The sequence below is a fragment of the Malaclemys terrapin genome, chromosome 6 (assembly GCF_027887155.1).
Source record: "Malaclemys terrapin pileata isolate rMalTer1 chromosome 6, rMalTer1.hap1, whole genome shotgun sequence".
NCBI classification, from domain to species: Eukaryota; Metazoa; Chordata; order Testudines; family Emydidae; genus Malaclemys; species Malaclemys terrapin.
The window spans coordinates 62384183-62410989 of NC_071510.1; the positions used below are offsets into that span (position 1 = coordinate 62384183).

Here is a 26807-nt window from a genome sequence, read left to right on the forward strand (position 1 = left end):
CTGGGACTTGGGAGAGAACCAGACGCACCAGGAGGGCAATGGTTGGAAGGGGCCGCAGCCCGGCCTGCGCCCCGCCTTCCGGCTGGCTCCACATGTGAGACTCGGTCACTTGGCACGTGACTGTCTCGGGTTGTGGAACGCTGACTCCCCGTGTGGGATGGGCGGAGCTTAGCCGCTCACGCCACCCCCGCTAGGAGCGCGCCGCCCGCGCACCAGAGCAAAGCCCCGCCCCCAGCACTGCGACCCTGCCCCCGCGCGTGGCCCCGCCCTGTGAAGCCCCGCCCCTAGTCCGTGTTCCTGCGACCCCGACGGCCGCGCGTAACCCCCCCTCCCCGAAGAAGGGAGTAGCGCTGGCCTCCAAGATGGCGGCCATAGCAACGGCGTCCGGGCAGCAGCAGGTAAAGGCCCGGCCGGCCGGCCACGCCGTTCCCGCCGTGCGGTGATGAGAACGGGCCCCGGGGCAGTGACTCCGCTGCGGCTCATCCTTGTCGAGGGGATTCTGGGCTGTTCCCTCCTTCCCCCCGGCGGGGAGAGAGCCAGGCAGGGAGGCCGGCCCCTGTGTCTGCCACAGAAACAGAAAAGCTGCTACGGCCTAAAGCGTGTCCCGCCGACCCGGTGCCGCCCTGGGGCGCGTGCAGCCCTGGGGGTGAAGGGAGGCGCCGCGGTCACAGCAGTACCGGACGTTCTGTGACGTCAGGGAGCTCCTCGTGTCTTCGCGGCCGCCACAGCGGCCGGCCCGTGGCAAAAAGCGTGAGATGATTAAAAATAACGATCCAGCCTGTCCCAGGTTTTGTCCTGGAACCGGGGCTGTGCCAGAGCCCCTCCCCCCATCAGTGCTGCCCAAATCACTCCGCGAGCGCCTCTGCGCTTTCCCTACAAAGTGCCTGGGCCAGTGGAGGGCCTAAGGAAGAGCTCTGTGGGGCACTCGAAAGCTTGTCTCTCTCCCCAACAAAAGTCGGTCTGATAAAAGCTATTACCTCACCCACCCTGTCTCTCTAATATCCTGGGACCCACATGGCTACAGCAACACTGCATATAGCCAGTTCAATCTGCTCGGGAACATTTCTGCCATGTTACCTGATTGTCCCGATGTTCATCACACTGCTATTACATGCCCCAGTGATAGCCTGTTTAGAAGTACCTAAGTCAGTGGTCCCCAAACTTTTCACGGTTGTACCACCCCTTACTGCTGCCTTCCCCCCCCCCCCCGCCCCTTCCTGGGAGCTGAGGCCAAGCAGGAGCAGAGCTGGGGTGGGGGGGGATGCCAGACAGGAGCAAGGGAACTGTAGCTGGGAGCGGGGCTGGGGCCAGGAAAGGAGCCACAGCAAGGGCTGAGGCTGGGGGTATGGTTGAGAGCTGAGTTGGGGGCAGGGAGGTGCCAAGGCACGGGGGGGGGGGGGGGGTGGAGGCTGGGAGCCAGGTCGGGAGCAGAGCTGGGGTTGGGTGCCCCCCTAGGGAGGCGGAACCCACACTGATCTAAGTTATATTCAGTGTTGTAGCAGTATTACTCCCAGGATATTAGAAAGACAACGTAACAATATCTTTTATTGGACCAACTTCTGTATTTGGCCCAATAGAAGATATTACTTCACCCACCTCATCTCGAAGTACCTAAAATATTTGATTCAAGGTTAGTTCTTGGTTTCTTCTTGCATTCTGCAGGGTTTTCCCATTATGATGTCCTGTGTTGTTGGCTTCCTACTGATAATCCTAACTCTGTATCTCCACTCCAGCATTTGGATAATATAATGCAGGGGTTCTCAAACTGTGGGTCGTGACCCCTCAGGGGGTCATGAGATTATTACATGGGGGGGGGGGGTCACAAGTTGTCAGCCTCCACCCCAAATCCCGCTTCGCCTCCAGCATTTATAATGGTGTTAAAGATAGAAAAACGTGTTTTTAATTTATAAGGGGGGTCACACTCAGAGGCTTTCTGTGTGAAAGCCAGTACAAAAGTTTGAGAACCCCTACTATAGTGTAACTCACAGAACTGTAGGATTCCCACAGGTGTCACGTCACAGAGCCCAGAATCTCAGTGGTTGCTGAGTGACTAAATGTGGCATGTTAAATAAAAGTCAAGCTGGGTTCTTCTAGTGCATGATATCAGTAATAAAGGTACTGCTGACTAAATTATGCCGTCTGTGACTCCCATACCATTTCATGGTCTTCCAAACTGAGCAAATTTTATATGCAATCATGGAGACATAATAAATATGATATTACATGCTGTCATTTTTATAGTTTCTGAAGAGTGGCCTCTTTAAACATATCATGGACATGGCCAAACTACATTTTAAAGTGGTTAAAAAACAAAGCTGCAGTCTAAATGGACATAGAAAATGCTTTGCTTAAAAATCCTATTATGACATAGTTTGGCATAGTACATGCTGGTTGGCCAAACCCTGTTATAATCCACTTTGATTACAGAGTGTAAACTTTTTGCTTCAGCATGGATGCTTTAAATAAACATAGTTAGATAGTGGTCAAGGAGCTGAATTTATTTTAACTTTGTTTGTTTTCAGCTTGTGATGATGCATTAGCATTCCATGCAGATGTTTCATATCAGCATGTAATGTTTGTTATTGATATTTATTTTTATAGTACCAACAATGCATTAAGCAGTTTACAGATCGATATAAGGATAGCATTCCTGCTCCAAGGCACACTCTAAATAGAGAAAATACTCGTGAAGGAAATGGGGGTTGAAAGATTGCAAGCAGAACAAAGCCAGTAAGCAGTCGGTTTAGTACACATCTTATTATTTCCATTTTCCCCCAGTTTGCATTTGTCCAACAGGAAAAAAAGTGGCAACCTTAATAGACAGAATGAGGGGCATTTCTACCAATGTGATGCTAGTTCAGATGCTCCAATAAATACTCATTAGGTGGAGTAGTCAGATTGCCACTTTTTTTCCTGTTGGACAAATGCAAACTGGGGGGAAATGGAAATAATAAGATGTGTACTAAACCGACTGCTTACTGGCTTTGTTCTGCTTGCAATCTTTCAACCCCCATTTCCTTCACGAGTATTTTCTCTAATTAGAGTGTGCCTTGGAGCAGGAATGCTATCCTTAATAGACAGAATGAGGGGCATTTCTACCAATGTGATGCTAGTTCAGATGCTCCAATAAATACTCATTAGGTGGAGTAGTCAGATTAATTCAACTGTGCAGCAGAGGAGACATGTATTCGCTATATGTCTTAATAAGCCCCCAGCCAAATAATCTGTTTTCTTCCTGTTGCAGAGGTCATGGGGGTTTGAGTCTCCTCACCCTCCCATTGAGAAGTCATTGACTTTTAAGGACGATTTTTCCTATAGAGAACTCCTAATGCTTGTTAACCAGCTATCTTGGGCTGATTTTAGGTAGATTTAGGCCTTGGCTACACTGGCAATTCACAGCGCTGCACTTGCTGCGCTCAGGGGTGTGACAAAAACACCCCCCCCCCGAGCGCAGAGCTGTAAAGCGCCAGTGTAATCAGCGCCTGCAGCGCTGCACTCTCGCAGCGCTGGTGGCGAGACTACACTCGCGCTTCGCAGCGCTGCCTCGGCAGCGCTGTGAATCCACAAGTGTAGCCAAAGCCTGAGTCTAAGGGGGCAAAATGCTTATTCAATCACTGATCTTGGAATACTACTGAACCTGCCTATGGTAAGAGCTAAGGGCTCTTTACAACCATTACTCTAATTTAGTATCACTTAGTCAAGTTGTCTATTAACTTAAATGGGATTACTCACATCAGTGTTTCTCAGTGTTCTTATTTACTAGTATTGAAATAGCACCTACGAGCACCAGTCACAGACCAAGACCCTATTGTGCTAGGTGCTGTACAAACACAGAACAAAGATAGTCCCCTCCCCCAAAGAGTTTACAATCTAAGTGTAAAACAAGAGACAACAAGTGAAACAGATGGGAAGGGGACACCAAGAAACAATGAGACAATGCTGGCCAGCATGATAGACAATGGTCTTAGCACATCAGCAGCCTAACTGTTGTCAATCTTTTAGTAGGCTGAGAGTGAGGATTGCAAAACTGCACACTAAATTACTAGTAGTTATGATATCAAGAATATCCAGGGTTATAACAAAAAATTTGGATGGGCTGTTAAACCTCACGCTTTGGGGTTTAAACCAGTCCCCAATGATTGGAGGGATAAACCCAGGAAGAGACCAGGGGAGTGTGGGTGGGTGGAGGGGGGAGGATATTATTCCACATTTGTGTACTGAGTGATTCTTGCATTTTCCTCTGAAGCATCTGGTACTGGTTGCTATCAGAGAGGATACTAGATGGACCCTGGGTCTGATCCAGAGTGGTAGTTCCTATGACAGGCAACTACTGTTTAATTGTAGTGATATAACGTTGTATTATTGTTCGTTTTAAGAGCATATTACAAATACAATTCCCAGTTCACCACTGCATAACTCCAGCTTTACCCTGGTGTAATTCCACTAAAGTCAGTTGAATTACACAACTGAACAGCTGAGTTCAGTGTAAAACTGAAGTGTAACAGTGGTAAATGACATCCACAGTATGTGTTTGTCTTTTAGCTACTATGTTACTGATAATGAATAATAATAAAGAATGCCTTCTTTTGTGTTTTCTACAGAGTGACTGCTGTTTCAGTACTCCAGATTCTGGTCAACACTTTCAATTTCAGAACTGGACAGTTAAAGCTGATCAAGCTAAGAAAGCTGAATTCATAAGAACAGCAGAAAAACTAAAAAATCAGTAAGTTAAAGAATATCACCATAAACACATTCTGCATGGTATTGCTGTGGATGACAGGTTTTGAGGTGATTTAAGATTAGTAGTTGTGACTATCAGCAGGGGTTCCAGAACTGTGAGCCTCTGTGTTACCCCTCTCAGCCTCAGCAAGTGAGAGCTTTGCTGCTGCTAAGCTGTGTCTCAGGTTCCGGACACACCAGCTTGTCTGCCTTTCCAGCAAACTCTTCAGGACTCTGCCAGTCCAAACTTTACATAGCAGGTAACAGTCAGTGAACTCCAGTTCCTCAGAGACATCTTTCTATAGTGTACAGCCCCTACATACTGTAACTCACAAAACCATATCAGTTTTGCTGCTCCTTTAAAGAGACAGTACTCAGAAGGTTATTAACTTAAATGGGGTTGGCAAACCCTTTACTCCTATCACAGCACTGAGTTGGAGTATAGTAAAAGTAAAGTAACTTTATTCACAATTAGGTTTAAGTGATATAGGTTTAAGTATAAGGATAGACATGGTTACAGACAAACTAAAGTAAGGTTTTAGTTTTAGAAGCATATTCTAACTTAACTAACTAGAGTATTGGTTTAAGTAGATTTCTCAACTATAGTCAGTTTCCAGAGACTTTCAAGCCCATTTCAACCCCCCTCTTTTCTCATATGTACAAGAGATCTAGCCTTTTGTATCTGCCCAGTAAAGGATACCAAAATGGCTCTCTGTCCTTGCTTATATCTATCTATCTATCTATGTTCACCACGCAGCTGATGCCATGTTAATTTTTGAAGTCTCTTGCCCCAGTCAAGATAGTTAAGAGGATATCTCCCTGTGACACAGCAGGATACGGTCCAGTCTAATGATTAGCTGTGTCACCCCTGCCCTCTAACCTGGGGTGCCTTTTATAATGCTTTGCTGCTGTAGCCTCCAGCCTGGACTGCTCCCAAACAGTCTCCAACATTCAAGTAACTCCCAGTTATGTCTGTGTGTGTGCTGTAGCCAGCCAGCCATACCTTGGCTCTTACTAGTTTTGGTTATATTGCTGGGTGATCCCAAGACACTTCCAGTCTTAGCTTTTCGCTCAGAATGACCTCTACTGCCCACCCCTCTCCTGGACAATACCAGTTTATATGAAGTCTATTACTTCTTTAGTAGAAATAATATGCACGCAACTTGCCATCCCAAATGGAATTTCCCAGACACTTCAATTTAAACACACTGGATTAGATAAAACAATAAAATAGTTTATTAACTACAGAGTTAATTAATAAACAGTATTATTAAGTGAGTACAAGTAATGAGGAATAAAAGTTAGAAACCATTACAAGAAAAATAAAGATAAAACACAACTGCTGCCTAACTTAACAAACTATGATAAAGTCAAAGCAAAGTTTTCTCACCACATGCTTTTAGCAGTCTTAGGTTACATCTATACTTACCTCCGGGTTCGGCAGTAAGCAATTGATCTTCTGGGATCGATTTATCGCATCTTGTCTAGACGCGATAAATCGATCCCGGAAGTGCTCGCCGTCGACACCAGTACTCCTGCTCCGCGAGAGGAGTACGCGGAGTCGACGGGGGAGCCTGCCTGCCACGTGTGGACCCGCGGTAAGTACCTCGTAGTTCGAACTAAGATACTTCGACTTCAGCTATGTTATTCACGTAGGTTAGTGTGGACTAGCCCTTACTGACCAAACTTCTTAGGTCAGGACTGCTTCTCCCAAAATCCAACGAATGCTTCAGGTGCCGTGAATGCGATTGGGGGGGAGATCTCAAGGTGTTTATCTTTCCTTTTTATAGTTTCAGTCCCCCTCTTGAAAAACATTTCCAGCTAAGATTCAGGAGACAGCCTATGGGGAAGGATGTTCCCCATTGCTTTTCCTCACCTTTTTGACCTTCCTTTATCTCACCATCCTGCTGGATGACTGTTTACTGCATAAATGCAAATTAAGCAGAGCATACATTTCTTTGTCCGAGACAAACCTGTTTGCTAAGTTAGGAACATGTGTTAATAAAACCATACAGTGGAATCTTATATAGTAGAACCTCAGAGTTACGAACTTGAGTTACGAACTGACTGGTCAACCACACACCTCATTTGGAACTGTAAGTGTGCAGCCAGGGAGCAGCAGAGATAAAAGAAGAATGCAAATAGTACTGCTTTAAACATAAACTACTAAAAAAAATAAAGGGAAAGAAAAAAAACCTGACAAAGTAAAGAAACCGTTTCTGTGCTTGTTTTATTTAAATTAAGATTGTTAAAAGCAGCATTTTTCTTCTGCATAATAAAGTTTCAAAGCTGTATTAAGTCAATGTTCAGTTGAAAGAATAACCATAATGTTTTGTTCAGTGTTATGATTCCATTTCATAGTTACAAACAACTTCCATTCCTGAGATGTTTGTAACTCTGAGGTTCTACTGTAACTTCACGTACAATGTTGCCACACATATTTTACCAGGATAGTAATGAGCAGAAAATTATGAGTTTTCAAATGGTACCTCACCAGGCATACTTTGAGCAATTATTATTACAATAGTGTGTAGGGTGTGGACACACAGGTACGTTCTGTCATACTCCTCCACTTGCTAGTTTATTGACTTTGCCCTTTATGTAAATGTACTTGCATTGCCTCTCCTTGCTCAATTTACACTGGAGACACTTTCAAGCAGGTGGGACCACATTCCTTTGTCTAGGGTGGAGTGACTTCACCCTTACTTGCCAAACACATTTTAAAAATGTATTTCCAGCACATAGAATAGTAGGACTGAAGGGACCTCGAGAGGTCTTCTAGTCCAGTTCCCTGCACTCAAGGCAGGACTAAGTATTATCTAGATCATCCCTGACAGGTGTTTCTCTAACCTGCTCTTAAAAATCTCCAATGATGGAGATTCCACAAACCTCCCTAGTCAATTTATTCCAGTGCTTAACCACCCTCACTGGAACTTTTTCCTAATGTCCAGTGTAAACCGCCCTTGCTGCAATTTAAGACCATTGCTTCTTGTCCTATCCTCAGAGGTTAAAGAGAACAATTTATCTCCCTCTTCCTTGTAACAACTTGTACTTGAAAACTGTTATCATGCCCCCCCTCATCCTTCTCCAAATTAAAAAAAAAAACTATTTTTTCAATCTTCCCTCATAGGTCATTTTTTCTAGACCTTTACTCATTTTTGTTGCGCTACTCTGGACTTTCTCCAATTTGTCCACATCTTTCCTGAAATGTGGCACCCAGAACTGGACACAATACTTCAGTTGAGGTCTAATCAGTGTGGAGTGGAAGAATGACTTCTTGTGTTTTGCTTACAACACTCCTGCTAATACATCCCAGAGTGATGTTTGCTTTTTTTGCAAGAGTGTTACATTGTTGACTTGTATTTAGCTGGTGATCCACTATGATCCCTTTCTGCAGTATTCCGTCCTAGGCAGTCATTTCCCATTTTGTATGTGTGCAACTGATTGTTCCTTCCTACGTGGCGTACAGTAGAACTTCAGAGTTATGAACACCATAGTTACGAACCAACCAGTCAACCACACACATCATTTGGAACCGGAAGTACACAATTAGGCAGCAGCAGAGACAGGGAAAAAAAGCAAATACAGTACTCTACTGTATTAGACGTAAACTACTAAAAGATAAAGGGAACGTAGAATTTTTCTTCTACATAGTAAAGCTTTAAAGCTGTATTAAGTCAATGTTCAGTTGTAAACTTTTGAAAGAACAACCATAATGTTTTCTTCGGAATTACGAACATTTCAGAGTTAAAAACAACCTCCATTTCCAAGATGTTCATAACTCTGAGGTTCCACTGTACTTTGCATTTGTCCTTATTAAATTTCATCCTATTTACTTCGGACCATTTCTCCAGTTCGTCCAGATCATTTTGAATTTTAATCCTATCCTCCAAATCACTTGCAACCCCTCCCAGCTTGGCATTGTCCGCTAACTTTATCAGTGTACTCTCTATGCCATTATCTAAGTCATTGAGGAAGATATTGAACAGAACTGGACCCAAAACTGATCCCTGCAGGACCCCACTCAATATGCCCTTCCGGCTTGACTATGAACCACTGATGATTACTCTCTGGGAACGGTTTCCAACCAGTTCTGCACCTACCTTATAGTAGCTCCATCTAGGTTGTATTTTCCTAGTTTGTTTATGAGACGTTCATGTGAGACAGTATCAAAAGCCTTAGTAAAGTCAAGATATACCACATCTACCACTTCCCCTTTATCCATAAGGCTTGTTACGCTGTCAAAGAAAGCTGTTAGGTTGGTTTGACATGATTTGTTCTTGATAAATTCATGCTGACTGTTACTTATCACTTTATTATTTTCTAGGTGTTTGCAAATTGATTTCTTAATTATTTGCTGCATTATCTTTCCGGGTACAGAATTTAGACTGATCGGTCTGTAATTCCCTAGGTTGTCCTTATTTCCCTTTTTATAGATTGGCACTATATTTGCCCTTTTCCAGTCTTCTGGAATCTCACCCATCTTCCATGACTTCAAAGATAATCGCTAATGGCTCAGATATTTTCTCAGTAAGCTCCTTGAGTACTCTAGGATGTATTTCATCAGGCCTTGGTGACTAGGAAACATCTAATTTGTCTAAGTAATTTTTAACTTGTTCTTTCCATATTTTAGCCTCTGATCCTACTTGATTTTCACTGGCATTCATTAAGTTAATGTCCAATTTCTACTAAACTTTTTGGTGAAAACTGAAACAAAAAAGACATTTAGCACTTCTGCCATTTCCACATTTTCTGGTATTATTTTCCCCTCCTCATTGAGTAACGGGTCTAACCCTGTCTTTGGCTTCCTCTTGCTTCTACTGTATTTGTAGAATGTTTTCTTGCTACCCATATTTACAATTTTTCATATACTACTGTACATATACCATGCAATAATATTAATGACCAGCATGTTACCAGTTTACATATGATATCTTACCAGACACTTTTTTAATACAGATTACGACAACAGTAAATTGGAATACAATCAGAATCAGCTGGTCATACCAGCTGAGGCTCATTGCTAGATACCCGGGAGCCCTTTGTCCTCTGGGCTTGGGGTGTTCTTAGGGTTAGAGTAGTCAAAAACAATAAGGGGATGCTGTTATTGTTGGAACCCTAAAAGTTGAACTACCTTAACAGAAGCTATATTAAGAAGGTTTAATACTTAGGAATGCTTGTTGATTAATGAGGCTACTAAACAGACATAAAAACCTTCATGAACTATGAGAGAGTTGCCCATTGTTCAAATCCACCAAGGGCCAAGTTCTGATCATCTTAATTACACTGAGTAATCCATTACTCCCCAAGTCGTTCCACTGAAATCAAGGTACTAAGGTGCTACCCACTATGAGTAAGGGTTTCAGACTCTGGCTGTAAGTACATTTTGTTACACTACTGACCAACCACAGTAAAGAAACAAAAATTACTTATGGATCTGTGAGACTAACAGATTTATTTGGGCATAAGCTTTTGTGGATAAAAAACCCACTTCTTCAGATGCATTTACCCACGAAAGCTTATGCCCAAATAAATCTGTTAGTCTTCAAAGTGCAACCGGACTCCTTGTTGTTTTTGTGGATACAAATTAACACGGCTACCCTCTGATACTTATGGATCTGTGTATTTAAAAAAAAAAAAAAGCCACTATCAAAGTTAGCAATTCCGAGCACCTTTAATATCTCTAAAGCATCTCATTTTCACATTCCAATCACACAGTTGTTGTAGAGCAGGGGTCTCAAACACGCAGCCCGGGGGTCGCATGCAGCCCGCGGGGTTGTTTTCTGCGTCCCGCGAGCTGCTCGCGGCCCCCCCCCCCCACCGTTTACCTAGAGCAGCTCCAGCCAGACATGCACTGGGGGAAGGGCAGTTCCCTGTTCCCGGCCAATGGGAGCTGCTGGGGGCAGTTCCTGAAGCAACAGCAACACACAGACCCCTGTGCCCCTCCTCCCCCAGGTTCTGGCCACTTCCCAGAGCGGTGCGGGGACAGGCAGGCAGGTGGCCTGCCCTGCCCCTGGAGCATGTTGGGTCGGAGCCCGCCCCCCGCACCTCTCCTGCAGCCCAATCCCCTGCTGAACCCCGCACCCCTCCTGCAGCCCAACCCCCTGCTGTACCCCACGCCCCTCCTGCACCCCACATCCCAACTCCCTGCCCTGAGCCCCACATCCCTCCTGCCCTCCCTGGGGGCAGGAAGGGGGCAGAGTTGGGGTGGGGATTTCAGGGAAGGGGTTGGAATGGGGGCGGGGCCTCATGGAAGGGGTGGAGTGGGGGCGGGGCCAAGAGTGGTCCTCGGCCAATGTACTAGTCCTCATGTGGCCCTCATGGTCATTTTAGTTTGAGACCCCTGTTGTAGAGGCATTGGGAGCACATTACTTTGGAGCAAATCTGTCCATCTACATTATAGCTCCACCTATGTATGGAACTACATTAGTGCAGCTCATCCTCCCTGCTGTCTTCCAGCATGCTGTGCTCAGCCTTTCAGTGATAGCTCTTTGTAAGGGTTGCTGGCACTGCACTATGCACCTAGATCAGTTCTCATACATTTTTAAAGTGTGAACTGCAGTCTTAGTCAACAAGATAATTTCTTTATTATCTCTGCCCTTGTTCAAGATTATTTGGAACATCTCCCCTACTGTTCATGATCAAATAACAACCTTGTGGCAACTATATCAATTTGTCACATAGACAAGTAATAATGGGGAGGTATTTAATGTATTTTTAGCTTCTTTTAATGTGATCCAGCAGGAGGACATGAAAAGAACTGTCACTGTAAAACCAGACAGCTGACTCTGAAAGCATTCCAAGGACTTTATTTGTCTACAGAATTTGGGAACTGCTAGATGACAACCATGTTAATTTATTTTTAATCTCGTCTCCTGCAGACTAGAATTCATGTCCCAAAATGTATTTACCCCTGTGTTCTTCTTTCTTGGTTTAATCCGGGCATTTCCTCAGAAAACATCCATTCTCTCCTTTTCATTTGCCCAAGAACAGTATAAATGTTTTTTTAGCAGGTTTTAGCTTTGCTGGGGAAACATCAGGAAAACTAAATAGGTTGCTGATCACAAATAATATTCTGTTATTGTTTTTAAATTAAATATTAAACACTAAACATAAAATATAAATGGAGCCCTGCAGGAATAGATTCCTTTGGCTCTATTATTTGCAAAAACAGAAAAACAAAGTTAGAAAATAATAACACTACAACTTAAAGATATCAACTGAAAAAAATAAAAACCTTGAAACAAACATACATTACTGTAGCCACTTATACTAATTAATCTGGCCTGGGATTTGCAGCATTATCTGGGAGCAGTTTTATCAACAGCTTCGAGGCAGTAGACTTCCCCACCTCTAACTAAACCTTAAATCCAAGCTTGCTATTTGCTTATGCTCAACCAACCACTGGTTTCCTTCCCTTCTATCCCCCCAGAGGACTGGTAAAATCCCTGACGTAGGTCTAATTATTGTATTTGTGCAACCCCCATCACTGTAGTAGCTCAGCACCTCACAAACTTTAATATATTTATCCTCACAACCCCCAAGTAAGGTAGGGAAATAATGGTATCCCCATTTTACAAATTGGGAACTGAGGAATAGAGAAGCTAAATGATTTGCCAGGGTCACACAGGGAATCCATGGTATAGCAGGAAATTGAACCCAGGTCTTCCAGTTCTTCGGCTAGTGCCCTAACCACTGGATCATCATGGCAGGGAATGTCAGAGGGGAGAGGGGGAAACTGGTTGGGCTCCTACATATGTAATGAGTTTCATCTGGTTCTCAAAATGCTTAGCCACACCCCTATGAGGTAGATTATGGATAAGTAAGACAACTTCATCTACCACTGAAGTGTGGCCACTTCTGAGGAAGAAAGTGGCATCTAACAGTTCATCGTCTATAAGGCTCATCTGATGCAGAATCTTGAGTGTAAAGAAAGTACCATAGTTATAAATTGAGGGAGAAAGTGAGACAGTTCTAAAGGATGTGAAGGACCCCAAGCCCATTAGAAATAAAATTATCATTTAGAATGATCTGTTGACGCAAAGAGCAGAATTGTACATCTGTCTGCCTTTGCTGAGTACCAGATTTCTGATTACTTCTGTCAGACTTACTGTGTGGCCTGCACTAAGCATAAATCTTGGAAAGGATGTTTCTGATTTTTTTAATTTATTGACATTTACCAACATTTACTGATAAAAATCTAATCCTTCCAAGTGATAACACACTAGTTACATGATAAATTGAAAGCAGCTATTCTGATTAATATTCCCTGTATTAAAGCCAGTTTTTAAATTCTGTAATGATGCACTTGTCCGCAGCACTTAATGAAACTAACTTATTCAATCAAAAATAATGACCACTAATTAGAGTTAGTCTAAGTAATTTCTAAATGGTAATGACTGTGAATTTATATTTTTAATTACTTTTCAAGTGATTTTAAAATGTGATTTCAAAGCCAAGCAACATTTTTTCCCCCAGACTTGCGAATATAGAAAAAGACAAAAATGGTCATCTCTACAGCAAGAAGAGTGATTTCAGGGTGGAATACAGCATACTGGAAGAACTGGAACATAAAATGACTAACAACAGGAAAGCTGACAGTAGGATATTTGTTCCTTTCCTTGTCCACACTCACTCACTTAACTGGTGTATAAGCTCATAGAACAAAGCAAATTCTGATACTCGCCCATGAAAGTATTTTTGCTACTGTATATGTACTGTTTATAAGAGAGAGTGCACTATAAAAAGAACAGTATTGTGGAAGAATTAAAAATTATGAACCTAAACATAACAAGATTTAATGTAGCTTAGTTATTGTACAATAAACTTATGACAGCACCACAAAATAATCAAGGATTCTCAGTGTCTCCCACACTGATCACTTAAAAAAAGTAGATCTTTGAATAATTCAGTGTCTGGATTTGCAGAAGCATTGGAAGTGGGTTCTAGAGAATCCAGGCATTGAAATGTCCAGTTATGTATTCCAGGGCTGGTAAGGATAGATGACAGCATGATAAGGTATGTTGGTTGCAGGGAGGACTGCAGAAGTTGGTTAACACTTTGAATGTGCCTGAAATAGAGGGCAGTACACTCAATATTAAGAAAAGACCTGATGTGGTGTTCAGGGAAGTTGACACCATCATTGGAGATAGGCATTTTCAAAAAGTCCCCAAACACAATATCTTTAAATTATTTTCTGCACTCCCAAAGATATGCTAGGTACCTCACAAAATAAGTAGACACATTACATATTCTGAAGAGCATACAAACTAACATGACCTAACATGTTAGCGTCCTACTAAACACACAAAGCAGGGAAAGGAAGGGCAAAGATAGCAATAAGATCATATTACTCAGTAAAGTTAGTACACATTTTGATGGTGCTGTTTTGTTTGTTAAGGGTAGCTATTCTTTCCTCCACATTTTATAGGCCTTATGACAGAGGTGAGTAGGAGGGATTTGAATGGGGCAAGGGAAGTGGCTAGAGTCAGAATTGGTGTTCCCAGCACAAGGGGCAGCATGAAAGCATGGATGGAGCTGCTTCTATGAGAAGATGATGAAGACGGTATCAATACTGGCATTTTTGCTGGCATCATTGTTGGAATGGGGAGGTGTGTCAGAGAAGATGTGAAAGTGACCAGACCAGAGATGTCGGGGCTGAATGACTTAGAGGTTTGAGGGTAAAGGCAAGAAATTTCAATTTGATGTACAATTAAACTTTTAACATGACTGACTAACTTATTTTTCTTCCACAGAAGCTAAAATCCAGCAACAACTAGCAAAAATACACAATAATGTTAAGAGACTTCAACGACAATTGAAAGATGTGAAGCCTACACCGGAATGTAAGTCTTGTTGATGGAGTTTGAAATAATAATAATAATAATAATAATAATGGAGATATCCCATCTCCTAGAACTGGAAGGGACCTTGAAAGGTCATCGAGTCCAGCCCCCTGCCTTCACTAGCAGGACCAAGTACTGATTTTGTCCCAGATTCCCAAGTGGCCCCCTCAAGGATTGAACTCACAACCCTGGGTTTAGCAGGCCAATGCTCAAACCACTGAGCTATCCCTCCCCCCATACTTGCCTTTTATAGACAAAAGTTCAATTTTCTTGGATAATTGTCTTGCAGGGAAGGTCTCTGCTTATGCCACCAGTGCAGGCTCTGGATGTCCTTTCTCCAGTCTGCCTATCCTTCTGTGAATCTAAGAAAGGAGGGGAGTGTCAGGAAAGGCTGGAGGCTCCCTGAGATCATCTTTAGAGTGGAACCCCTTATTTTCTGTTGGCACTGGCCTGGGACCCTGGAGCCTATTGGGGGTGTGGTACCTTCTGTGCTGAAGTCCATGTCCTTCTGCTTGAATTGTACTGTAATGCTAAGTGCAATGAATATATTTTTGGGATTTAGATACAGTCGTATGCCTCTCTTCCATCAGATGGCTGAGGACGTTGAGCAAGGGCCATAGGGAATTACATTTTCAGGCCATTTGAACCAATATAAACTGGAATATTCTGTTGATAATAAAGCACACTTCGGGGATTAGATGAGTTGAAACACTTGGGGCACTGGTAATCAGAGAGACATGCATTTGTAGCTTACTTGTTCAAAAGTAGCCCAGGTTAGAGACTGAGATCTGTCACCAGCCCAAGGTTATGTAGTGCTTACATTCATTATGTTGTCGCTCTGACCCAATTTCTATCTGCAAATGTCTGCATCTACCTTGGCGCCTCTGCTAAACTGTCAACAAGGATGCCAAGGATTGAAAAAACAAGAAGCTGAGTGAAGGTCTTGTCTGATGAGAAATTGTACCAATTTAACTGACTGGGTTTTAAAAACAAAGCTAGTTAAATTGGTGAACTCCCTTGTGTCCACAGGGGATTGCACCATATTTAACTAACCACTTTTTAATTGTTTTACTATAGTTAAGAATATAAGAACAGCCATATTGGGTCAAACCAATGGTCTATCTAGTCCAGTATTCTGTCTTCTGACAGTGGTCAATGCCAGGTGCTTCACAGGGAATGACCAGAACCGATAATCATCAAGTGATCTGTCCTCTGTTGCCCATTCCCAGCTTCTGGCAAACAAAGGCTAGAGACACTTCAGAGCATGGTTTTGTATCCCTGCCCATCCTGGCTAATAGCCATTGATGGATCTGTCCTCCATTAACTTATAGTCTGGGCCTTCACAATATCTTCTAGCAAAGAGTTCCACAGGTTGACTGTGCGTTTGTGTGAAAAAATACTATCCTATAACTTTCTTATTAGACAAAGCCTAAGAGACTCACCCCTAGAGATTCTCTCTCCAAATCCAGACTGAGGCACATTGGCAGGGTGACATGAGATAACTGGTTCTTATGTTGGGAATCATTTAAAGATAATACAGAATGGGCCACTCTTACTCTGAAATAAGTGTATCCACACAAAGGTTTCCACTGGGTTAACTAAATCAGTTACTCCTGATGGAATTATGCGCCAAAAATTAAAAATTATGCGCACAATATTTTAAAATTCTGCAAATTTTATTTGTCAATAAATAAATGTGGCTCCAGCATGGCAGTGGGGAGCACAGGCCATTGGCTGCATTGAGGTGGAAGATCACCATGAAGCCCCCACCTTCCCCAGTACAGGGACTTGGCAATGAGGCTGCACCTGACCCTGACACAGTGCAAGGGCTGGGTCTGCTCCAGAAACGCCCCAGGGCCCTGCCCCTCTGTGCCAGGCGCATCAGGTGTGGGTGAGCAGGTTCAGCTCAGCAGGATCCAAGTGTGAAGGGGCTTAGTGTGGGGGTGATTCAAGTTTATGGTGAGAGGTTTCTGTGGGGCAATCTGGGTGTGGGCAGCTCAGTGGGAGATCTGGATGCAGAGGGGCTCATTGTGGGGGTTCTGGGTGCAGGGGCAATGGGACTCTGCAGGGGATCAAGGTAATGGTGGTTGGGCTCAGCGGGGGGGTCTGGGTGTGGGGAGATGGGGCTTGGTGGGGAGGTCTGGGTCTGGCAATTTGGGCAGGGAGTCCGGGTGCTGGGGAAGTGGGGCTTGATGGGGTGGAGGTCCAGGTGCAGCTGGTTGGGGCTCAGTGGGGCTCTGCGTGTGTGGGGCTTGTCGGAAGGGTCCAGGTGTAGGGGGGTATGGTATGTCAGGGTGAGGGTTCGATGGGCTTGCTTAATGGGGGACCCCAGCTGCTGCCAAGGGGATGCCGCATGCCAGGATCCTGCTTACCCCAGTAATTCCCCTATCCCCTTTTTTTCTCCATCCCCTTCCCCTCACTCCCATATTCCCCTCCCCCTGCCCTATTTCACCTCCTTTCCTTCCCCACTGCCTTCTCCACTCAGCCCCCTTCCCTCATTTCCTCCACCCCCACTTACCCAGCCCCACTGTGGGAACTCACTATTCCACAGAAAATAGGAAGGCTCCCAGAACACAGAAGGGGAGCACAACTGGCACTAGGACCCAGGAGGTTGTGTTCAGCTGCAGAGTCAGTGGAGCCTGAGACCAGACCGGAGCTGGGCAGCTCTGCTTTTGCAGAAATGAGGAGGGCAGTGGCATGTAACCCCATGTGCCCCCCCATGCCTCGCCTCTGTTTGGGGGGAAATCCCCCCCACCCCCAAAAGCTGCACACGTGGGAAGCATGCCGGCAGACCTGTATACCTGCTAGGAGTCCCACTGACTTCACCTGATACTGACATATCTCCACTCTTCAAGACTCCATGAGATTGTAAAGGCTCATCATTGCACATCCTGTTGCAGGACTGAAAACAAAGGCTCTCAGTCACATTCTTTTCACCAGCATTAAGTTTCCTGGTAGAGAAGGATGAAGAGGAATAAAAGCATTTCTACTCAGAATAGAATACTCTAACAATACAAATAAAGAATTCCCTTGTATCATCAGTTATTTATTAATTCATTATTGTAGCATATTTTATTTCAGGAAATCCAATTTTACCTATATCCATATTTGTCAACTAATTTAGTAAAAGCTTATTTTGCCCATTGGGGATGTGTATGAAGTAGTGGCTGTATGGGATGTATATGTTTTAAATAGAAACTGCCTGCTTTGCTATATATCTTTATTCTTCATGTTAGTTTATTAAGAAATGTCACATTTTCTTGTGTCTAGCACAGGGGTTGGCAACCTGCGGCTCCAGAGCCAGATGCAGCTCTTTGGCTGCCCCATTGTGGGCAGCTGTTTCTTGAGGGAGTGCAAGGTACAGTCTCTGTCCATTAGGCGTTTATCACAGGTGGCTCACAGCCCGGCGGCACAGCAGGGCTCTGGCCCTACGCCGCTGCCAGAAGTGGCTGGCTGCTGGCATGTCTCTGCATGCCCCTTGGGGGGAGGGGGACAGCAGGTCTCCATGCAATGCCCGCAAGCTGTTCTTCTTTGAAAGGTTGCCGACCCCTGGTTTAGCATATAAAAGCTATATTCAGCTATAGGGAAAGTGACATTTACTCCTCTTTCTGGTTTTTGTAGTCGTTGAAAAGCTCAGGGAAATGATGGAAGAAGCTGAAAATGCAATAAATGGTTTTAAAGAAGAACAGCGACTAATGTATGTTTCTACATGCTTTTATAGTCTCGAGAGAACTGAAATCAATCACACAAAACCAAAATAAAATATAACATAAATGTATGGTATAAATCACTCTTCTCTTCCTTTTTTCCATCCTGTTTCTTTTTCTGTAATGAATAATTTATGTAAACATATATTCAAAGCAAACTTTTATGACTAGATTACCTATAGTAGTATCATTCAATAACCATATGATTATGGTGAAGGCATTCCAATAGTGGGGGTCTGGATTAGATTAAACTGATTTTTAAAGGCACATTTTTTTCTCTTTTCTCTCTCCCTGTCCTCCCAATGATAGCAATATAGGAAAGGAGTATGGTTGTTTGGGTGCCCTACCTGTGCATTTCCATCGAGTTCTCTTTTAAGAGTAAACTTAACTCTGACTTTCCTGGGTTTATAATGCTTAGTTTGAGGATAATTACAAAATTTCTGTACAGTAGAACATCAGAGTTATGAACACCAGAGTTACAAACTGACCAGTCAACCATACACCTCATTTGAAACCGGAAGTACACAATCAGGTAACAGCAGAGACACTCCCTTCCCCCTCCCCAAAAAAGCAAATACAGTACAGTAATGTGTTAAATGTAAACTACTAAAAAAAGGGGAAAGCATTTTTCTTCTGCATACTAAAGTTTCAAAGCTGTATTAAATCAATGTTCAGTTGTAAACCTGAAAGAACAACCATGATGTTTTGTTCACTGTTACGAACAACCTCCATTCCCAAGGTGTTTGTAACTTAGAGGTTCTACTGTAATTTATTTTACCCTAAATTAGTGATACTTAATCTGAACTTTAGTCCCACTTTAACATAGTTTTTGTCTGGGAATTAAATAATCACAAAGTCTGTTTCAGGTGAACTCACGGGTATTGTCTGATCTTTTATTTAAAAGTCAATGTGTGTTTATGTTGGTTTTTTTACTTAGATATGAAGAGCTTATGAAGGAGGAGAAGATTGCTACTAATGAGCTCAGTGCCTTACAGAAAAAAATTGACACATGGGCACTGGGTAGTTCAGCCATAGAAAGAGTTTTCAGGTTACCATCAGGCAAGGTTCCAGTAGACAAAACACTGCAAAATCATCTACCTGAAGAAGTAGTAGAATTTGAAAGGTTCCTTCAGCAAACAGGAGGACGACAAGGAGGCTGGGATGATTATGATCATCAACACTTTTTGAAAGTATGGACAAAACATAAAGGAAAGCCATCCTATATAGAAGAAGCCCTTGAGTATCTCTCTGGAAGAACAAAAGAGGATATTCAACAGCATGAGACATGGTATCAAGAATTTCTGATTTTAGAGGAAAGAAAAAAAGAGGTAAGATAGTTTTAAGATTCAAAGTATGTTTGTATTTTAAACAAGTGTATTTCTTAAAAGCCACACACACTTTTCACCCTCTTCCATCCACCTCAAGCTGTGATGGCAGACATAGTTTTTTTCCTACAGAAAACTAGTTCTCTTTAAAATTTTCACTTTGCTGGTGTTGTTCTAAGGAATGATCAGCAGATGATGCTCTAAGCACACGTTGGAGTGTTGTGTGCAGTAGCTGAGCATATTACAATTATTATTAATCATGTTTGTTGTAGTCATACCTAAGAACCAACCAAGAATGGGGCCCCATTGTGCTAGACACTGTACAGAGTAGTAGACAGTCTCAGCCCCAGAGAGCTTTCAGTCTAAATAGACAAGACAGATATGTGGGGGGAGGAGGGGGAGAGAAGGACTAGAACAGTTGCAACACACCTTGGCTCCAATGGTTCTGAAAACAGAAATTTGGAGGAGGGTCCTGGACCTGGGTCTCCTTCGTGGTAATAGGTTAGCTGGCATAAACATTGATATTTTTTAAGCAAAAAGTTTGGTTTTACTGTTCATATATGTGTGTGTGAGATAATATAAAAATAATTGAAAAATGTTTGCACAATGAAAGCATCTGATTTGTTAATTAATGAGCCTAATAATCATTCTGCAGCAATGTGGATGCCATAAAACTTTATATATTCAAATTATTGAAGATATTAAACTTCAAACACTGTGAGATAGGTAGATAAATAGTTGTTTCCATTTTACATGTGGGGAAACTAAGAGAGAGTAAGCTACCTGCCAAGGTGAAAAAGCATCTATGTCTGGAGTTCCTACCTCCTAGTCTTGTTCTTAGATCACACCTTTCTGTCCACTGAGTCTCTCCTTTGGAAATAATTATCTTGGAAGAGTAAGATTTTATAAGAATAAGATTTTTTTCTTACTGTTCTCGTGCAGTCTATTGAAAAGTGGAAAAAGAAGAAGCAACAAGAAAAACAAGAAATCTTAAAGCAAAAGCAGAAGTCAGAGAAAATGCTCAAAACAGAAAATCTTCAACAAGAAGCAGCTCAGAAGCAAAAAGCAGAGAAGGAAAGGAAAAAGCAACAAGCAGCTGTCGAAGCGTGGAAAAGACATAAAGACATAGAATTTGCAATGAAACAAGCATCTCGACTGAAACAGGAAGAAGAGAGGGAGAAAAAGCAGCAGAAGGAACGCCAGCGCCAGTTCCAACTGAAGCTACTGCTAGAAAAGTACACTCGGCAGAAGGAGGAACAGGAGGCGCTCCAAAGACTTGAAAAGGAGAAGAGGGAGGAGGCTGAAAGGGAAGAGAGGAAGAGAATTGCTGCCGAAGAAATTTCTAAGTTTCAAGAGCGAGTGAGTAGTCACATCCCTCATTCGTGTTTCAAATCTTCTGGATGTGTGGTACAAAGTAGACAAGGAATTAGAATGTGGAAGACTAGGGAGTTAATTATCAAGAACAATTATTTCAACTTTAAGAGCTATTTTTGATTCACAAACTACATCTGTATGAAGATAGCTCTGTCTGTGTCTTGGGAACAGCTCATCATTTTGTCTAAAATAATGTTCTGTTGCTTTTCCTCAGTGTTCCAATTCAGCAAGATACTTGAGCACATGTTAAAGTACAAGAGTACTCCTGTTAACTTCAGTGGGACTAGTTAACTGTTTAAAGTTAGGTATATGCTTGAGTATATTCCCGAATCGGGGCCTAGGTGGGGGACCAGTCCATTGCCAATATTTGTTTTAATTACCATTTGTTTACAAAAAATGGAAATTAAATCTTGCAAATATATAGCAGTACAATATCAAGGGTTTGTTTCCAAAAGGTAAATTTTAGAAACTGGCCCGTGTAATTTAATTGTGTGCTTTGATTTTTTTCCCTGTACTCTACCTGTGGCACACAAAGTTCCGAGTCCTGAGGACTGAAATGCTTTAGTCTTAACTACAATAATTGGGTTCCCTAGAATGGTATCTGGGTGAAATATAATAGCCTATGTTATACAGGTCTGATTGGATTTATCAAATGGTAACTTCTGTGCTTAAACAATATGAAATCTAGGACACATTTGGTTTCTAAAGCATTCAAAATAAATTCTGATTATATGAAAAGCCTATTGGTGCTTTATTCTTTTTGATTCCCAAAAGTGCTTAATATTTCATCCATGGTATATTTTCCAGGATCTTCATAAACTTGAAGTAAAGATTCTAGAAAAGCAGGCAAAAGAGGAGGAAAAAATAGAAAAAGAAAAAAGACTGGCAAAGTTAAGAGAGAAGGTAACTAACATATTTACTGAATTGATTGAATTGATATAATCTGATGAAACATATTTTCAAGCAAAGGGACAAAGTGGATGAGATACCAGTAAAAAAAAAAAAAAAAAAGTTTTGTTATCCAGCACTTTATCAACCAGAAAGCTCTATTAACTGGCATTTCTGATATCTCCCAATATCAATGTTCAATCTAGTAACCGGGACTAGTATACTGCCCAGGAGGTTATGCAGTTGCACATTCTGCACTCCTCTTTTATGCAAAAGAGGTAGAAGACAAGTAAGCAAGTTATATCAGGGATTTATTCAAAAAAGCAGCTTCTACGGTGTGTTATAAGGTCATTACAGATTCAGCCCAATCTCCTACATCTACAATGATAATAGGGTCATTATTATCAACATCAGAGGCACTGCAAGGTCCTGAAGTGCCTTCTTAATCATCAAAGAAAGATTAAATTATATTCTGTATTGTTTTAGTGTTAAGTGTATTTTTAGTGATCCCGGTGTATGCCATGTGCTGCCCATAGTGATATGTAGTGTCATATGATAGCCTACTGTATAGAAAACTTAACCTGTATACACCTAAGTCCTTCAAGAAACCAACCATTCTGCAGTGCAGTACTACTACTGGATTGGTGAGTACCTGTATACTATTTTATACCTTATTCATTTTATTGTGTTCTAATTCTTCGAAAATTGGTATTCCATTGGTAATTATAACTTTCAGTTAACTGGAATTTTTGACTAACTGGCACCCCTCCATTCCCCCAATATGCCGGATAACAAAGCTTTTACTGTAGTATCTTTTATTGGACAAACTTTAGAAGTTTGTCCAATAAAAGATACATCTCACACACCTTGTCTGTCTAATATCCTGGGACAGACAGGACTACAACTACACTGCATGCACTAAGCAAAGGGGCATTTAATTGTTCCTTCATTTAGCCTGAATGGGAGGCAGCTGTCACACCCAACAGCTTCAAAAGTTGGTGTGACTGCCCAACCTCTCTTCCCCGCTCTCCCTGCATAACAATATATTATTGACAGGTTGAAGTTCACGTAACCAGAGACCCATCTAGACTGTACAAACCTACCAAGGGTTGGGAGGAACACACAAAAGAGATTGGACCAACAGATGTGCAGCCACTTTTACATATTCCACATAGGTAAGAAAAAGACTTAGATTTATATATTTTTAAAATACACTCAATGACCAGCTATTCATCCTTATTTTTCCCCATAGGGCTATCCCAACCTGGAGACAAGGGTTATAGCTGAACATCTGCATATATGAGAAGATGAATTACATACAAATAAAGTGACCAACTGGGTCCTTAGAAATTTTCATAAAACTTTTTTATGTAATAAAGAATATTGTGTATTATTACATGGGTTTCAAGTTCTGACCATTTAATTTTTTGTCATGTTAGCAGTGTATTCATTATGGTATGTATTTGATAACTGGCATATCATCCACAATTCCATAAATTTGAAAATGAAATAACAGAATATAAAAAGGTGACTGTAGATGTCATGGAACAACAATCAATTATATCAAAATTGCCATTCTTACACGTTATTCTAGACCCTAGACCATATATACTATAGTCACTTGGGGAAACAATGGAAGAAATAGTATTTTTAACTGACAAAAATGCTGGGTGTCAGTTCCTTCATGTTTTCTCCTACATATGCTGCATCCATAGTTAGCAACTTTTAAAAGATTGGTTTTTTTTAATATTTGAAGAAATAAAATGTCTCACAATTTAGATGGAGTGATAATAGAATGACTAATCTATGCTGCAAACTTAATATGACTTGGATAAGGAATACTATGCTATTTGACAAAATAAATATTTATTTTGTTTAGTTCTTGTTTTAGTAATGCTATTTTGGTTATGTGTAGTGCCTTTCATCCAAGAATCTCAAAATGCCTTACAAATGGTAGGTGTTATCTCCATTTTATAGAAGGGGAAGTTGAAGAGCAGGGCAAGTGACTTGACCTGAACCACAATGCTAGTTAATGCTGAAGCTGGGAATAGATCTTTGGTTTCCCATTGAAGTCAGTGGGAATTGTCCATTGCTCAGCACTTCTTTAAAAAAGAATTAGGCTGTTTAGGTGCCTACATATGAAGTTAGATTCATAACTGTAGGAGCCAGCAATGCCCCTCTGCTATGTACATTGGCCAAACTGGACAGTCACTACGCAAGAGGATAAATGGACACAAGTCAGATATCAGGAATGGCAATATACAAAAACCTGTAGGAGAACACTTCAACCTCCCTGGCCACACAATAGCAGAGGTAAAGGTAGCCATCTTACAGCAAAAAAACTTCAGGACCAGACTCCAAAGAGAAACTGCTGAGCTCCAGTTCATTTGCAAATTTGACACCATCAGATCAGGATTAAACAAAGACTGTGAATGGCTATCCAACTACAGAAACAGTTTCTCCTCCCTTGGTGTTCACATCTCAACTGCTAGCAGAGCACCTCACCCTCCCTGATTGAACTAACCTCGTTATCTCCACACTGATATATACCTGCCTCTGGAGATTTCCATTACTTGCATCTGAAGAAGTGAGGTTCTTACCCACGAAAGCTTATGCTCCCAGTATTTCTGTTAGTCTCAAAGGTGCCACAGGACACTCTGTTGCTTTTTGTAGGAGCTCAGTTTTTTAAATCTTGCTCAAATCACTTTCTTACCTCTCATTCCCTTCTGCTGCACTAGTCCCATCATGATCAATGTTTGGCTTTCCTTCTTCCATGGTAAATCATACCCTACACCTTTATAAGCTTCCTTTTAGTACCCTGGCCCTTTATTTAGTCTTCCTCTTAATCACTAGTCATCTACAATCTGAACCAGACTCTTTATTTGACTGGGAACATAGTAATTTATTCTCTGTATAAGATATGAGTAGCTGATATAGCCTTTTAATCATAGGCTTTTACAGTGATTCAAATCCTATAAATAAGATAAGGCAATTCATATATATAATATGATATCCCACTTTGCAGTCTAAAAGAACTTCAGCTACTATTTTTCATCAATAAAATTTAAAAATTCCCTTTGTAAGATGGGAAACTTGTAGAAGATGTTTTCCTTGACACTGCCTGCATTCATTCCTTACTCACACAAAAACTGGAAATCACCTCTGAAAACCTCTGTTTTTCATTTGATTTATACTGTACCATACCAAAATAGATTTTTTTAAAATGCCTTGTATTCTCCTATTTCAACAGTTTGATGACTTTCTCCCTTCCTAAAGACAAATTAGGTAAACAGTTGAATAAAACCAAGTTCACAATAGGAGGTCATTTTTTTAGGACCTGAATATAAAAAGAAAATGACACATGGTATGTAGCCTTATATTCTATATCCAGCATCAATGCAGTTATAAGCATTGACTGAATACTCACAACTGGATCAGACCTGGGAGATACCTTCCCATTATGCGTCTCCAGAGGGGTAAGAAAAAGCTCTGACAAAGAATATCTAGAAAACCTTACTTGCTCAGGATCGATCTTTAGATGTATTAATGTACTTGCACTATTGCAAACAAATGATGTCACTGCTATTATTGGACCTTAGCTAAAATTAGCTCAAGCAATTTGGGGCTGTATTCTGCTTTCTTCAAGCTTTTTCCCCTTATCTCACTTTGCTCTATTTTTCTGTAGTTACTGGACAGTGCATTTCTAACCAATTATTTACTGCACCTGGTGCCCAATTAACATTTTGTCTTTATTGCTATTGCTTAGCCCAAACCTTAAATAAGACAATACTGTTATTTCCAAGATCACTACAAGTTTGACACAAACAACCTTTCGTTCTCATGATCTCATTCTTTTTGGTCTCTTTTTGGTCGCATGCTTTGGGCCTGACTCGCATCAAAATCCACTCCGTTTAAAACCAGAGTTCACCCAGTTCTAACATGGACCTATATTCTTCCTACAGAATGAAACAAGTACCCTCCCTAGAGACTAGAGAGAAGCACATCCTAAATATTTCTGCTGGGCTTCCTGTGTGCCACTTCCAACCCTGACTTCTCATTTGGTTTATTTCACTGGAGAGGGATAAATGATTATGGGCTTACCACTGATACTATAGTGTAGGGTTACCATACATCTGGATTTTCCCAGACATGTCCAGCTTTTTGGGCCTCAAATCCTCGTCCGGGGGGAAATCCCAAAAAGCTGAACATGTCCGGGAAAATAGGGACATGCGGGGTCGGGGGCCGGGCCGGTGGTGCTGGGCCGGGGACGGCACCCCAGGGCCCAAGCCGAGCCAGGCTGGAGACGCTGGGGCCGGGGCTGGCGGGAGCCACTCGGTTGGGGGGGGGGGGGGGTAGACTGGGCCACGCCTCTTCCCCCCACCCAGCTTACCTGCTGCCTGCTTCAGGTTTCCCACGAATCAAATGTTTGCAGGAAGCAGGGGAGGGGGTGGAGTTGGGGCGGGGACTTTGGGGAAAGGGTGGAGTTGGGGCTGGGGCCCTGTGGAGTGTCCTCTTTTTGGACACTCAAAATATGGTAATCCTACTATAGTGTCTGTGTTCAGATATAGCAGATAATATGTCATCAAATCAGATGCATCATCTACTGCAGGGGTTGGCAACCGATGGCAGGCTGCTACCTGCCGGGGTCCTAGCAGGCAGCAGGATGCCATTAAAAATACGGCCTGGCCTGGCCTGCCCTTCTCCGCCCTGCCCCACCCCCTCCCACGGGGGCAGGGAGCAGAAGCTTAGTCCTGCTGGGTTCCTACCCCTCCCGCTCAGCTGATGACCCTTGCAAGGGAGGGGGTGGGCGGCGGAGGCAGAGCAGAGAAGAAGCGGGGGAAAGGGGTGTGGAATAGAGGCATAGCCCCCCTGCTCCCTGCCGTGAGCACCCCATGACCCAAGCCCACACCCCAGGCCCATGCCCTGAGCCCTGTACTCCCCTCCCATAC

General features: G+C 42.4%; 1 protein-coding gene and 1 long non-coding RNA gene across 3 annotated transcripts; one reads left to right on the forward strand and one right to left on the reverse strand.

Annotated features, from left to right (window-relative positions):
- The first annotated feature begins 303 nt into the window (after positions 1-303).
- Positions 304-23736, forward strand: CCDC112 (coiled-coil domain containing 112). The gene is made up of 10 exons (XM_054032596.1): positions 304-398; positions 4602-4723; positions 13198-13319; positions 14475-14564; positions 18186-18261; positions 19209-19599; positions 20539-20955; positions 21778-21873; positions 22915-23033; positions 23111-23736. Exons 1-10 carry the CDS (start codon positions 363-365, stop codon positions 23139-23141), a joined length of 1500 nt encoding a protein of 499 aa, XP_053888571.1. The 5' UTR covers positions 304-362; the 3' UTR covers positions 23142-23736.
- On the reverse strand, positions 14812-26625 carry LOC128839534 (uncharacterized). Of its 2 annotated transcripts, XR_008445470.1 has the most exons (4): positions 26249-26625; positions 19370-19519; positions 17391-17515; positions 14812-14926 (listed from the first exon to the last, which is right to left on the reverse strand). It is a non-coding gene; the product is annotated as an uncharacterized LOC128839534 (long non-coding RNA). The 2 variants fall into 2 exon arrangements; XR_008445469.1 differs by lacking the exon at positions 14812-14926 and having other exon boundaries at positions 16769-17515.
- Between the last annotated feature and the right edge of the window lie 182 nt (positions 26626-26807).

Excerpts from the sequence above, each read along its gene's own strand:
- CCDC112 (XM_054032596.1), top strand. The coding sequence starts at position 363 with ATGGCGGCCATAGCAACGGCGTCCGGGCAGCAGCAG. Across the intron at positions 19,600-20,538 it reads TAGAGGAAAGAAAAAAAGAG|TCTATTGAAAAGTGGAAAAA; the intron begins GTAAGATAGTTT and ends GTTCTCGTGCAG. Across the intron at positions 21,874-22,914 it reads TGGCAAAGTTAAGAGAGAAG|GTTGAAGTTCACGTAACCAG; the intron begins GTAACTAACATA and ends TATTATTGACAG.